General features: G+C 36.2%; 1 protein-coding gene across 1 annotated transcript in view; it reads right to left on the bottom strand.

The window, feature by feature from the left end:
• Positions 1-1,450: 1,450 nt before the first annotated feature.
• The window catches only part of LOC135468746 (uncharacterized), a 29,955-nt gene continuing 16,328 nt past the window's right edge, over positions 1,451-15,077 (bottom strand). The window contains exon 3 of the mRNA XM_064747153.1: positions 1,451-2,862. Coding sequence (XP_064603223.1) covers positions 2,594-2,862 — 269 coding nt within the window. The 3' untranslated portion in view covers positions 1,451-2,593. The remainder of the gene's footprint in view (positions 2,863-15,077) is intronic.

Below are 15,077 nucleotides of genomic sequence, written 5' to 3'. Positions count from 1 at the left end.
GAACTCACCCCCATCCTAAAAATAAAAACTTCTTGAGTAGGGCATTAAACAACCATCAAATAATTACTGTAAACATATGTAGTAGCTATTGGAGATCCTACTTTTTGGCGATTAAACACCATACTAATCTTACTCATGCACTGAAGATATCCCTGTAGTTTCTTTTTATGTCTTTTTTGGAACAGCCCACAATACATTCAGTTTATCTGAGACAAGAAAGCAATTAAAAAGACATTCAGAAAATCTGAGTAAGTGTATTCTGGCAATTTCAATTTTTCATTTCCAAAATAAATAATCAACAAAAAAATCTGAACAAATAATCTTTGGTGAAAAAAAAAAGAAAAAAAAACTAAAAAAACAAAACAAAATCAGAATAAGTTGGAACTATGTACATAACGATGCACATATGTATGTAATAATATGCAAATTATGTTGCCCACATTGGACAACTACTCAAAAATTACTTGCACTAATGAACACAAACATGTGTACTACAGTGCTACATGTACAAAGCATGATGTGAGGACTTGATTCACATAAAGTATTAAGTCTCTACCAGTCATTTATATCAAAATATATGTTGTGAAAATTGAGATAGACACATATATGATGATCACAGAATATATATGAACAGTTTTAACAAGTTGAAAAAAGAAACATGAAAAACACACAAAATGCAAATTTCAGCTCATAAATTCTGGAGCTCTTTTAAACGCAAATGGGGCTTAGCCTCTTAATAAGAAAAAGAAACAGGTGTACACAACGTATATTTATTACAAGTCACTGAAATCTTTGGTTTGAGGACTGAGGTTTTGTTACCTGTGGTCCATGAGGATGGCTCACGTCTGTAAGCTTGATTATTTCCTTCCTTACTCTGTTGGAGTCGGTACTTCTGTAATTCTTCTACTTTTTGGGACATCTGATCTGCTCTTTTTAGCCAATATACAGGTAGCAGGAATATACAGTTTCTTTTTTTCTCACATAGTTTGTCCACTTAATAAATTTATTTATTTATTTATTTGGTTGGTGTTTTACGCCATACTCAAGAATGTTTCACTTCCAAAAGAACTGAGATAACTGAGATAATTTTTTGCTTTCAGCACTACTATTATCTGTCCCCAAAATTAGAAGAATTACAGTATATAAATATAATAAAACAATGCTTACGAAATAACTAACATTATTTAAGTAAATGTTTCATATGTGTATGTAACTCACATAGGCAACACTGTTGCCATTGTCTGGTCAAACTTGTTACATGTATTTAAACCACCTAAACATTCTTTCTATATGCAGTTTGAAAATAGAACAGCTGGACTTTTGTAAATTTCCTACATACATACATACACACACAAATATATATATATATATATATATATATATATATATATATATATATATATATATATATATATATATATATATACACACACAAATGAATGTGGTTCTAAGAGAGATGATTTTTAGCTATGAAAAATGAAAATACTTATGTACTTATAAGTATTTATACATGCATCCACATGTTCATGAAAATAAAAGTTGAAGCTGTTTGGTTAACACAAAAATTTAAAAGGAAAGAAAAACCCAGAGGAAAATCAGGGTAAAATGTCTTGACAACTGAAAACTATATTTGAAAACTTATGTCTTACAACCTGTGAAATAAGTAATGCTGGGTAACAGATAATGTTATAAACTTTTCTTTTTGGTTGCCATCATTTGTGACATAACTCTTTTTTAAGTCAACGGCCGAGATTCCTTCACTCATTAACCTGACCACTGTTTCACCAGTACAATGCTAAACAGGTTTCATGCGCCTAGTTTAGTTTACTTTACATATAAACCACCATATCTCACTAGGCAGCTAACCATTCTCCTGATGCAAGGAGGAAACCACTGTATCTCATTAGGAAGGTAATCATTCTCCTGAGGCAAGGGAGAAATCACTGTATCTCACTAGGTATGTAACCATTCTCCTGATGCAAGGAGGAAACCACTGTATCTCACTAGGTAGCTAACCATTCTCCTCCTGATGCAAGGAGAAAACCACTGACTTACTAATTATCTAACCATCCTCCTGATGCAAGGAGGAAACCACCATATCTCACTAGGTAGCTAAACATTCTCCTTCTGGTGCAGGGAGGAAATCACCATATCTCTCTAGGTAACTAACCATCCTCTTCCTGATGCAAAAGAAGAAACCACCATATCTCACTAGGTAGCTAAACCTTCTCCTTCTGGTGCAGGGAGGAAATCACCATATCTCCCAAGGTAACTAACCATCCTCTTCCTGATGCAAAAGAAGAAACCACCTTATCTCACTAGGTAGTTAACCATCCTCCTCCTGATGAAAGGAGGAAACCACCTTATCTCACTAGGTAGTTAACCATTCTCCTCCTGATGCAAGTGAGAAACCAAAATCGTTTCCAAATCTTTATAAACAGCAATAAGCAATGTAAAGACAACAAAATCTCTCATAACCTCCAAGATTTCCAAAACATTATACTTGAGCACAGCTAAAGTATATAATCTTTCTCCGTCATGCCCTGGCACTTAATTTGTAATATAGGTTAATATTTAGTTCTTTTCTACAGCTTCAAATTGGAGATGACGTTCCATTTGCTCCAGTGTCCTTCATGTCAGATGACACGATTCCCATGCTTTTCTCTTCAATATCCAGATCAATCTCTCGACAGTTTTTGTCGGAGGGACGAAAAAGTTTGACATAGTCATTCTTCTTGGGTGACCTCCTCCATTCCCCAGAGGTGCTTGGCTCAGGAACAAAGGTGTTCGTTTCCAGACAAGTTGTGTCCTGCGGGAATGTGGTTGCCAGAGGATTGGCCACAGTCTCGTTCGACATCGGATCTGTAAAATACAACGTAAAAAATACAGTTTTAATAAACTGATTGATTTCTTTCATAATCGGTCCCATATTTCTTAAATGAGACTGTACTCAAATTTTGGCTGTACTTTCATTCTACAACAAAAGATTAGTGTGTACACACAGAATTCCAATACTTACTACAACAACATTTCACACAACCTTTAAAGTGTTGACCTTGTCAAAAACTGCTCGATAAAGCTTGGATTAAAAAATATGACCGAGCATGAAGAATAAAAAAGACACATGACCTTCTGCAAACACATCATAACCTCTGAAAACCCCAGCATAGCCCACTCAAGATAATGAAGGCTGTACATAGCATGTGTAGTAAATGCATATTTTGTGCATGTAATATTCTTCACTCAAGACCACCATCTCTGAGCCAATCAGGCCTTGTGTTATATACTCAAGATCACCATCTCTGGACTAATCAGGCCCTGTGTTATATACGCTTATGTCCGAGATTCAGAGGATTTGATAAAGTTCCTCGCCAGCCTGTGAGTGAGAAAATCAAACTACAGAATGCACCAATTTAAGAAATAAGATGGCGTAACGATCTTTTTTACTTGTAGTTATGTCTCATACACTAACTGAAAAGTAATGAGGATTTTTGTAAAACTACATGTATACACCATTACCATTACATTCTATATGTCTTGGTGGCAATGTTGTGCATGTGTCAAACAGTTCTGGTTAATTGAATACAAAATCAAAGAATTTCAATTGAAATTCACAAACGGTTTTGTTTAGTGTATCTGAAATAACACTGCTCGAGTAAAAAAGGTTGACAAGTAATGGCACACTTATGCCATATTAGAGAATTAATGACTTGAAAACTAGACCCTGCCACCAGCATGTAAAGCACACTGTACACCACACACAAAAAACTCTTAACTAAACAAAAACTTTCTCCCTTTTTCCTTACTTTCTTGAAGCCTATACCTCTTTCCGCATACATTTATATGTGCTGAATATGAAGTGGGCATATGGTGTTGAGGTACCATGCCATGCCACATGTTAATAAAGCTGATTTAGTTATGCAGAATCCATTTTAGTCTTCTCTTCAGAACTCTGCAATATTATAATTTTCATTACTAAGAATTGACATTTATATTTCAAAGCTAAGAATATTTGCATGAACTGCCAAAACAACAAAAACAAAGATGAAAATGCGTACTATGACCAGGAATAGTTTGTGACTATAGGGTAAGACATCTTTGTGGTCCCGGGCCAGCTGAACAAAGTCCGTCAAGTTTTTCTCTCTGATATCAGGGACGACTTTCACCTCAAACCCCCGACCCCCGGCCAAACCAAGACACTTTTCTCCATTGCCTGGCAACATACTCATCCTATATGACATTGATACCCACTCATGTTCAGCACGCAGAAAAAAAGAAGAAGAAGAAAAAAAAAACTAAGAAAAGAGGATAAAAAAGCCTGTATTTTGTCAGTTGACAGGACACAGGACACGTGTTTTAGCTGGGATGCACCTGCAGTAGCCACGGCCACAGAAGCTGTTCCTGTTTGTTGCGGGGCCTTGCCACAGCACTTCCTGTACTACAGTACACGGATTGTGCTTCAGCTGAGCACTGCCAAGCAAATGACCCATTATACTGAGGAAACTACGCATCCTAACCTAAAGTGTAACATCTGCAGAACTGTTGATGTAACATGTGCATTGCAGCGGTGAGGAAAGTCCACCACAGCGGGTTTATATCAGGGCTTGTATTGGAACAACATCACAGGCATATTATATGAATAAAATGTTGTATAATTTACTGTAATTTACATTTTAAAATAGATGATGCGCAAACAGTAATATACATGTACATACAAAATGTTTGCAAGAATTGAGCCTTAAGTCTTAAATTAGAAGCCTAGATGCAGTATAAATTCACTCTGGTAGATTTGTACTGGACAAGGCCGGCATTTTGAATGTTAAATTCAAAGAAATAACATCATTTTACCATGTTTGGCATGTAGTCAGACAAAGATGGTCAAAATGCTCTCGAAAACTGGAATAACAGTTATGACGACTGATTTGTCACTTAGTATTAGAAAGATTTGTGTGATTTCTTTTCAAAAGTATTTTTTATTTTTAAGTCTGAGAAATAAGATCATAAATCCATTTACATTAATTTATTATTGTTGTTAAGTTTAAGTTGTTAATTGACACATTCTCTGCTCTCTTCTGTCACCAAATACACTGAATATGTATATAAAGTGTACAGTATATATGTATGTTTTGAGTTTTTATCAACCCAAAGGAGCAGATTATCATCTGAAAAAAAAAATTATTTCACTATTTAATTTACATTTACTGTTGTCTTCTGGTATTCATAGAAAAGTCTTGACACTAGCCAGGGTACATCTATATCTACGTCAGGTGCATATAGTTTTTAATGTGGTTGGCTTGATCACAGTTTGTGACTCTTTATTCGGCCAGCCCAGCAATGTTTGGCAATCTGATAGAGTCCAGATGCTCAGCCCAATAAATAATAACTCCAATATTTACTGTTCACTGCCAACCTTCTAACCTCTGCCTACAGCAATGTGAGAAGGTATTCCGTTATTTTCCTCTACTGGAACATGTTATCAGCGCCCAGTTATGACACCTCATCACATACTGAAATAGGAAAACCCTCATTAAATTTCAGCTATTTGCAAATCAGAAAGTGTTAAACTGAAGTTTGTTTTTCAACTGGGAGTGGGGGGGAGGGGGGGGGGGGCAATATTGTAAACTGTCTGAGAGTTTATACTAACAAACTGTAAATAAAAGGTGTCAAATTCTGGTAAAATGAGTGTAACACTTAGCAGAGAATTTGATATATGGTGAGCAAAGGGTGGACATTGATTTGACAATCAGTGTATCCCTATAAAAAAAACTTTTCTCCTCATAAACATTTTTGACATGTAAGGCACATAAAAATATATTAGGGTGGGGTAGGGCGAACTCTAGGATTTTTTTTTGTACATTAATAAGTGCATTTATACTGCAACAGCACTGCATGTACAAGTACATATTCTTGTGGATTTCTTTCAACAGATCATCCCAATTTATTATTATACATGAATTGTTATTTTAGGGGGGGGGGCTGTGGGGGGGCTGTACGTGTTTCTGAATGTAGCACACTATGAAAACCTACTACTTTGCTGGGATATCAAAAATTTGTTCTCCAGCTTGTTAAGTGACACAGTGGGAGGCAGAAATAACTGTATTCATGAACACTGTGCCATAATGTCTGGGGCATTTAAAGACCCCACTCGCACGCCATTCAACCACGGCCAGAAAATGTGCCCATTTGACATTATGTGTGTGTCCAGGGTTCCTCTGCCAGTTAGTGTCAACACGCAAAAATCTCACTAATTTTGTGGCAGGCGCCCGTACAACATCACCCCTACAAAGATTTGCCACTCCATCACTCTGCCCTGTCTGGGTTTTACCACATGTAATGTGTACGTTATGTTATCTTAAGAATATTGTTTATTTGCCTGACAGTTGTACATATATCAGGGACTTTTCTGCCTGCATCATAATGACCTCGACCTGGTAGTGACAAAGAAAAGCCTCGCACAGGGCCATTACATATGACAAGCTTCTACTGCATGCAGTTTTGCAGCCCTGCACGTTTGTCAATTACCATTAAGATTACACCTTTATATCTACATTAATCCACCACATTACCAGAGAATATGAAAACCAAGAGCAAGGCAACAAAGTGATATGAATAATGATACATATGATATCAAGCACTAGTAACAAAACAATTTATATCATGTGACAAATATATTGGCATCTTCTCACAAATATTGAAATCATTTGACAGAAAACTTGAATTCATTTGACAGGAGAATGAAATCATCTGACAGGAGAACTGAAATCATTTGACAGGAGAATGAAATCATTTGGCATGAGAACTGAAATCATTTAACAGGAGAATGAAATCATTTGGCATGAGAACTGAAATCATTTAACAGGAGAATGAAATCATTTGACAGAAAACTTGAATTCATTTGACAGGAGAATGAAATCATCTGACAGGAGAACTGAAATCATTTGACAGGAGAATGAAATCATTTGGCAAGAGAACTGAAATCATTTAACAGGAGAATGAAATCATTTGACAGAAAACTTGAATTCATTTGACAGGAGAATGAAATCATTGGACAGGAGAACTGAAATCATTTGACAGGAGAATGAAATCATTTGGCAAGAGAACTGAAATCATTTAACAGGAGAATGAAATCATTTGACAGAAAACTTGAATTCATTTGACAGGAGAATGAAATCATCTGACAGGAGAACTGAAATCATTTGACAGGAGAATGAAATCATTTGGCAAGAGAACTGAAATCATTTAACAGGAGAATGAAATCATTTGACAGAAAACTTGAATTCATTTGACAGGAGAATGAAATCATTGGACAGGAGAACTGAAATCATTTGACAGGAGAATGAAATCATTTGGCAAGAGAACTGAAATCATTTAACAGGAGAATGAAATCATTTGACAGAAAACTTGAATTCATTTGACAGGAGAATGAAATCATCTGACAGGAGAACTGAAATCATTTGACAGGAGAATGAAATCATTTGGCAAGAGAACTGAAATCATTTAACAGGAGAATGAAATCATTTGACAGAAAACTTGAATTCATTTGACAGGAGAATGAAATCATTGGACAGGAGAACTGAAATCATTTGACAGGAGAATGAAATCATTTGGCAAGAGAACTGAAATCATTTAACAGGAGAATGAAATCATTTGACAGAAAACTTGAATTCATTTGACAGGAGAATGAAATCATCAGACAGGAGAACTGAAATCATTTGACAGGAGAATGAAATCATTTGGCAAGAGAACTGAAATCATTTAACAGGAGAATGAAATCATTTGACAGAAAACTTGAATTCATTTGACAGGAGAATGAAATCATTTAACAGGAGAATGAAATCATTTAACAGGAGAATGAAATCATTTGACAGAAAACTTGAATTCATTTGACAGGAGAATGAAATCATCGGACAGGAGAACTGAAATCATTTGACAGGAGAATGAAATCATTTGGCAAGAGAACTGAAGTCATTTAACAGGAGAATTGAAATCCTTTGACAGAAAAACTGACATCCTTTGACAAATGAATTGAAATAATCTGATGAAAGAGTTGTTGAATAACACTGTTTGGAAAACTGTTTGGAATCATCTAACAAAAATAGAGACATTATCAGATGAAACAACAAAAGTATCAACCGGCAGACAATAAACTGACATCTTGGGATAAAACCTTTGAAATGTTAGTGGGTGTGGTTTCATGTCTAGGACCTTCTGCAAGGACTGTTCCAGGAGACAAAATATATTATGGCTTCATTGACAGAGCTTCACTGGATAAGGCTGAAATAATGTTGAATGTGATACTGTCTCAGTGTGGGATACTGTTTCACTTTAGCACGGGGATCCTGTTTCACAGTGGCACATGGATACTGTCTCAGTGCAGCATATGGATACTGTCTCAGTGTAGCACATGGATACTATATAAGTGTAGCACATGGATACTGTCTCAGTGTAGCACATGGATACTGTATAAGTGTAGCACATGGATACTATATAAGTGTAGCACATGGAAATTGTATAAGTGTAGCACATTGATACTTAATGTGACGAATATTATCTCAGTGTAGCACATGAACAGTGCATCAGTGAGGCACATGAATACTTTTGCTGTGTAGCACATGGATACTGGATTTTGAGTTACATGTATACATAACACATCGACACAAACAAAGTGATACACCGGCAGTAAATAACAATGATGCCACTGTCTCTATATATCACACTTTGCTTCTGGCAAAGCCTGGCAAAAAGTTTTCTGTAAAACCTACCATCTTTAACACTCAAATGTCCATTGTTCCTGGACTTATCCCTTATCATTGCCTTGGGCAAAACTTCCTTTTCTGTAGGCTGGAGTCAGAATGAGGTGATATTTATTTAGGTCTGGAGAAGACAGATGTGGGTGTAGGGAAGTTGTTGGAGGGGGGGGGGGGGGAGGCTTTATTTCTGTGATTGTTAGCTAGGACTGCACTCCTAGAACAGGAAGTCTGAGGCACTAATGACAAGTTCAGACTGTACTTGTCTTCCTGACTAACTCATCTGTTTTCAGGAGGCTGGCGTTCCGTTCCGTCCTCTGTCACCCTGTTTAACAGCACAGGTTTCTGTCTGTCTGAAACCATTACCCACCCTGTAGTGACGAGCTCACACACCCTGGGTATAGACAGATATCTACTGAGACATGGTCACTCACAATAAAACTAGCTGACAGCCACAAGCTGTCTTCCAGTTAACCCGTCTTGACTGTTAACAAATGCTGGTAACTAAATATAAAATTGTCTGCCGCATTCGATTACTAATAATATGCATAAACAGCATATCTGTCCCACATTTCACGTACCTGTATAAATGGATACAAAAACCATTGAAAGAAATTGTGATTACATGCAGTTTTCAGTTTTCAAATGGTAACAACACATATCTTTATAAGGTATATTATTTTAGGTATTAGGTATATATATTTTAAATTCCCTTCGCCACAAAACACCTCATCTCTTATCCCAACATCACATATCACCCTTCCGTCTTCATATATGTACTTACTGAACTACAGCTCACAATGTTCAAGTTGGTTTACTTTCAGTCACATATACTGCTTCCTAGACCTTGCAAGAGGATAACTATTGGTAGATAAAATGTCTAGTTGAGTAAATAAGTAAAATCATAACAGTTGACAGAATGTATAAATGCAGGTTCTTTACCAAATGGGGAACAGTTTATTTATCTTCCTATCCTCTAGGTAACAAGAGGTCTGACCTTTGGGGCAGGGAGGGCAGGCAGCCTCAGTTACCCTAGTTAACCCTACACTTTAAAATATGTGGTAAGTTCAGCAACAATGTACATGTATGGAGATTTCTAAAGAAGACATGAAAATGTAACATTATACATGCACTTCAAATCTTGAAATGCAATGCCACTTCTGACATGATTTTAACATTTTTGACAGATATCCAGGTTATTCACTGCACCTGTGTACCAAGCATATCTGCTTAGAGAGTGTAATATTCCCACAATATGGTAAAGTCCATAGCATGAAAATGAAGTAGTGGAAATGCTAACATTAAAGACCATAAGAAGACAAACTACAGTGTCAAGACATTTAAAAGAAACTAATTAAATTCTTGCAGATCATCTAATTATAAGTATCAATTTAGATAGCCTCTATTTCAGGTAGTTTATCAGTATTCCAAAGTTTAAAAGCAGTTAAATTGAAAAATACACCAATGAATAATGTGAAAAAATCTTCAAACAATCTGAACAAACTATTTTAAAAGACATTTTACAGAGGAAACATTTTTAGAACGTCTACAATTGTTGAACAAATAATCCAATGACAATTTGAAGGAAGACAGCTCCATGTCTACAAGCATTCATGTCTCTGTAGAATAAGCTGTGAGCGTTTAATGTTACATTTTGGTATGCCCTTGTTAACACAGTTAGGGCTGTCCCCCTGGGTCTGTGAGAAGGGTAGTTTACATGTAGGTACTCGCCCAGGGGCTTTCCCATGGCATTTACTTTCACTCTATTTATATATCTCTTCTTGAGCTAACCCTTCTCTCCTCCCACCCCTTGCCTTTTACTTAGTATTTAAAGTCCTACTATTGGAAGATATTTCACTGAACCTGAATACTACCAATAAACATTAGCAGCTTGTTATTTTGGATGCTGATGCATCTAAAGAATTATAGATCAATGTTTGTTAATCAATGATGTTTGCTACTTTCATCTTTCACACTAACATCTAATAGAGCAATCATAATGTTTGTTAATTTCACCTCTGCTGCTGATATTCAACATAAATCACTGAATAGCCTTTTCACATACTGACAGAAGATTTGCAAGGCCTTATCATACCACATAGTTCCAAGAATAGTTCCAAAAGGAGAACTAAAAGATATTGTCACAAGTTAATCACGTGAGTTTAATGACTCATGCATATGTCTGTCAATAATCCAATCAAATTAGATGCACAGATAATAAACTGAAAATAGTTTAAATTAACCTGAAATATTCAATCATGTTTGGCCTTGTGCCATTTGTTGGTGTTGCCATAGAAATGGAAATAGAAAATATACAGAGATCAGCCTTAGATTGCATTTATCCATTTGTATTTCAGATTACGTGTATACGCCCAACATGCTATTGATTCTAGCAGTTCCCTTATGTAACTGTGGGGCCATTTCTAGTTAGCTTCTATGGTCTTTGTGAAGAGGCTACAATCATGGCCAGTAGTTGTGTGGGGTAGGCATACAGATTTTCCCAGTGATCCCATGAGTGCCAGTTACTTGGGAAAGAGTGGGGGGGGGGGGGAGGGAGGGTGGAAGAGGGGACACAGTGGCAGGCCTGTTTCCACTGTCAACAGGTTAACCCCAGTGGAGTAAGCATTTCACTTGTTGCACTGACATAATAACAGTGTCTTTTTTTAAGAGGCTCTAAAAGGGTATTTTCTTCTTGGAAATGTTCTTTCTTAGCCAGATCCATTGAAAGAAACCAACAGAAAAGTATTCTTAATAATAAAATAACAGCAATTAAATGAGATAAAATATCACCCCTCCCAAAACAAGCAGTGTCTTAGGGAATTCTAATCATGAAAAAGAACCATATTTACAGAGATCTGAAACACACTGGAATAAGCAGGATTTATACTTTCATTTCAGCATTTATTTTTATACATTAAATACTTGGAATGCTTTCAATAAAAACATTTAAAGAAAAAAAATCAAATAAAAAAAAAAAACAATGTCATGAAATCTGTTAGTATAACAGTCTTCACAAAAACTTAAGAGATAAATATAAAGCAGAAGACCTCCTTCGTGTTTATCCAGCTGCTACCTGTGCATTAATTATGAATGTAGTAATACAGGATAAATGGGTCCTATGTAACTGACCAGACTTTGTCTTCTATTATTTTCTCTTTTCGGGATTGGCTATGTCCAGCAGTCACTCAACATCTTTTTCCTTTGGAACTAAAATAATTTCTAGTTATTTCTTTTGGAGGATTCAATGTAAAAACATCAAAAATTGTTTTGGAAGGATTTTTTCCCAAATCGGTGGGAAAAAAAATAAAAATACATGTAGCTATATTTCAATGCGCAAATGATGTTGAGCAACAATGGACACTTTTTGTGTGCTTTGTTTATACATTCTTGGTTATCTTAAGAAACAAATGATGAAGTTCACCTCAGCTGTTACATAACCTGGAAAGGTGTCAACATCGTATATAAAATGTGATCAACAGACCTATGAGTCATGGACTGGCCAACTTCTACAGGGAACAATAGTGATAGAGTTGTTGGACCGGATGTGGCATTAAGATAACAGCTTAGCCACATCACATCAAGGAAAACAAACATCTATGGCACAATCATTTTCCAAGTCATGATTAACAGCTTAAATCATTTCATAACACAACAGGTATTGTTAGACACCTGTTGTTCACCTTCTTGCTCTAACTCCAGTGATTCATACAGGACTGTCTGATACTCGCATCAAAATGACTCACTTCATAACATCAAAACTGATGTAACTGAAACAGCCCAACTTCAACCCTTGACCCAGATAGACACAAATTTAGATTATTCACAGTTTGTCTTTATGATCCATTGTTGGATAATAAGCTTTATGTGTATACATAGAAACCTCTTTCATCAATGTAAGTAATTTGTAGACTGACCAGGCTGCACATGATAGGGGTCTACTGGTATGAAGTTTGCGCCTTTAATTTAGAAACTAAAGGTAGCTTTTCAATTTACAAAATAAAAACAAAGAATAAAAATCGCTTCTTGCCCTATTTTAGTTCCCCTTTGCTGACTGTATTGAAATTGGTCATTGTAATAACATGCTTCAAGCTGAACTTTCAAGAAATGTTAGTTGTATATAAAACATTTACATTATATATCCCATCTAGAAAAATCATTAATGACATCATTTAAAATGTGCAAAATATTTTAATCGAGTATTTTAATAACCAATGAAATCAGTTCTCCATCTAATGAACAGAGGTGACAGTCACAGCCGATCAGAGGCACTTATAAATACTGCACGTTCTGGCCCCAATATAGCCCCTGGCCTTCACTAGTAACCCTGTGAGTTGGGTAAAGCCTCCATGTGCTGACTGTATCAACTCTGTATACCCCGAGTGACTGCAGGATGTGATAAAGATGAGGAGGAGAAAAAATTGGGAAAACAGGGAAGAATTTCAACAATGTCATCTGGCACAGAGAGACTGGAAACAATACAGCCTAGGAGCACACTGACTTGCTTCCCCCAAGATGACAGGGTTTTCCCTAGTAGACCAACGCCAAGTACAGAATTCCTGCCTGCCAATAACCCTAATAGAAATACTTCAAGCAGAATGTGAAAGAATATCAGGTGTCGGAGACGTAACACAAAAACATCTTACGCGAACAACTTTTTTTCTTCTTCTTGCTTCTTCTTTTCAGTCCTGCCTAACGAAGACAAGAAGTCTGGACGTCAAACTAAAACACATGTATGCATAACCAAAAACGATACCCACAAAAATGTCCTAAATGTTTTTACAAGGCAAAAGTATGATGATTTTAAAGGGCAGAATCTTCATGGTAAAGATATCAATTGTGTTGACAGAATGTGGTACAGAATACATGTACATATAAAAACGTACGGATGAAAGTCTTAAGCCTCAGGGATTTCATCCCAAATTCTACTCTATAGCAAGTAGTAACCTTTTTGTTTATATCTTTGTTGTAATACCCCACATGTATTTTCATTTCCTTTCTTGTGGTCAGCAATTTCATAATATGTTGACTTAATTTTTCTCTATTAAAATATAAAATATATATATTATCAAGAATGGTTACATTTTGTGACTTCAATAAAACAAAAGTAGGAATTAACAATAAAATAATGGTACTGCCTCTGAAAGTAATATTTCAACATGATTATCTAGTAAACCAGAGACAACAACCTGTGTTCATTTAATATGGTTACAATAAGAGATACTCCTACAGAGGAGAGCTCCACCAATTCACCATGGACCACATTTGCCGAACTGCCTCAGGTGTCAAATATACTATTTTAATCCATGCAAAATTGTCAGACAAAATGACAGGCGAAGTCAAAGCTGACTGCGGGATAAATAGCAAATTAGTGATCATTACTACGCCTGGCACATTTCCTAAGAAAAGTAATGCTGTGAAATGCTGGATGATGCACAGTACAAAGTTTTGTCAACATAATTTCATGGCAGGTAAAAAAAAAAAACATGCTGTGTCTTCGTTAGAAGTGACTTCAAAAGGTGAGTATAAGGCCGTGACTTACTTTGTAATGACAGCAAGTTTGACATTTTGATCTCTGCTGATTTTACGAGAGATTATAAGCATATCAAACAACACGAAAAAATTGACGCTAAACTCTTCTTTTTTTCTTGCAGAAGGATTCAATGTCTCTCCTCCTTTCTCTGATAGTAATCTGGATGCCATGTTGGGCTGATTTCCTGTCGGCCATCTCATGTCGCAAACAGTCTGTTTTTATCAGACATCCCAAAGGCAGGGAAAAAATTGGAAGAAAAAAATCTATCAGAAAACAAAGAGGAGCTAGCACGAAGAAACTTAAAATGTCATCAGCATCGCTTACCAGGCGTGGTTAAAGTATTGAATTACAGTATTGCTCTTTTCACTTCTATAGGCTCAACTTCTAAAAAGGTGCAGATCATTAGACAGACAGTGTGACATGACTTTGACAATCCTCCTGAACTGGATACCGCACCAGGTGTTTATAAAACACACAGGCGCCAGTCACCAATTGAGAACACAAATTCCAAGAAGAGTCCAAACTCTGTAAAATGTGGTAAAAAATGAAAAATTACAGCCATGTAACATTCCTAAAAAAATCTTTAGATTATAATAATATAGTAGTAGGAGATTGTATACAAGATACTTTGTAGGACCCCCCCCCCCCTCCCCCTTTACAGACAGGTTCAAATCCAGATGCCCCCATATGCATTTACAATGGGGGCATGAAAACATGACCTTCCATGCATGAATTAGAAGGTCATAGGCATGGACGATTGTGTCCTGGTGTGTGAAAACTGAGCAAAATACAGTTGCATA

The sequence above is a fragment of the Liolophura sinensis genome, chromosome 6 (genome assembly GCF_032854445.1).
Source record: "Liolophura sinensis isolate JHLJ2023 chromosome 6, CUHK_Ljap_v2, whole genome shotgun sequence".
Lineage (NCBI taxonomy): Eukaryota > Metazoa > Mollusca > Polyplacophora > Chitonida > Chitonidae > Liolophura > Liolophura sinensis.
Note: the sequence above shows the minus strand (reverse complement) of the source record. Positions and strands in the feature narration are given on the sequence as shown.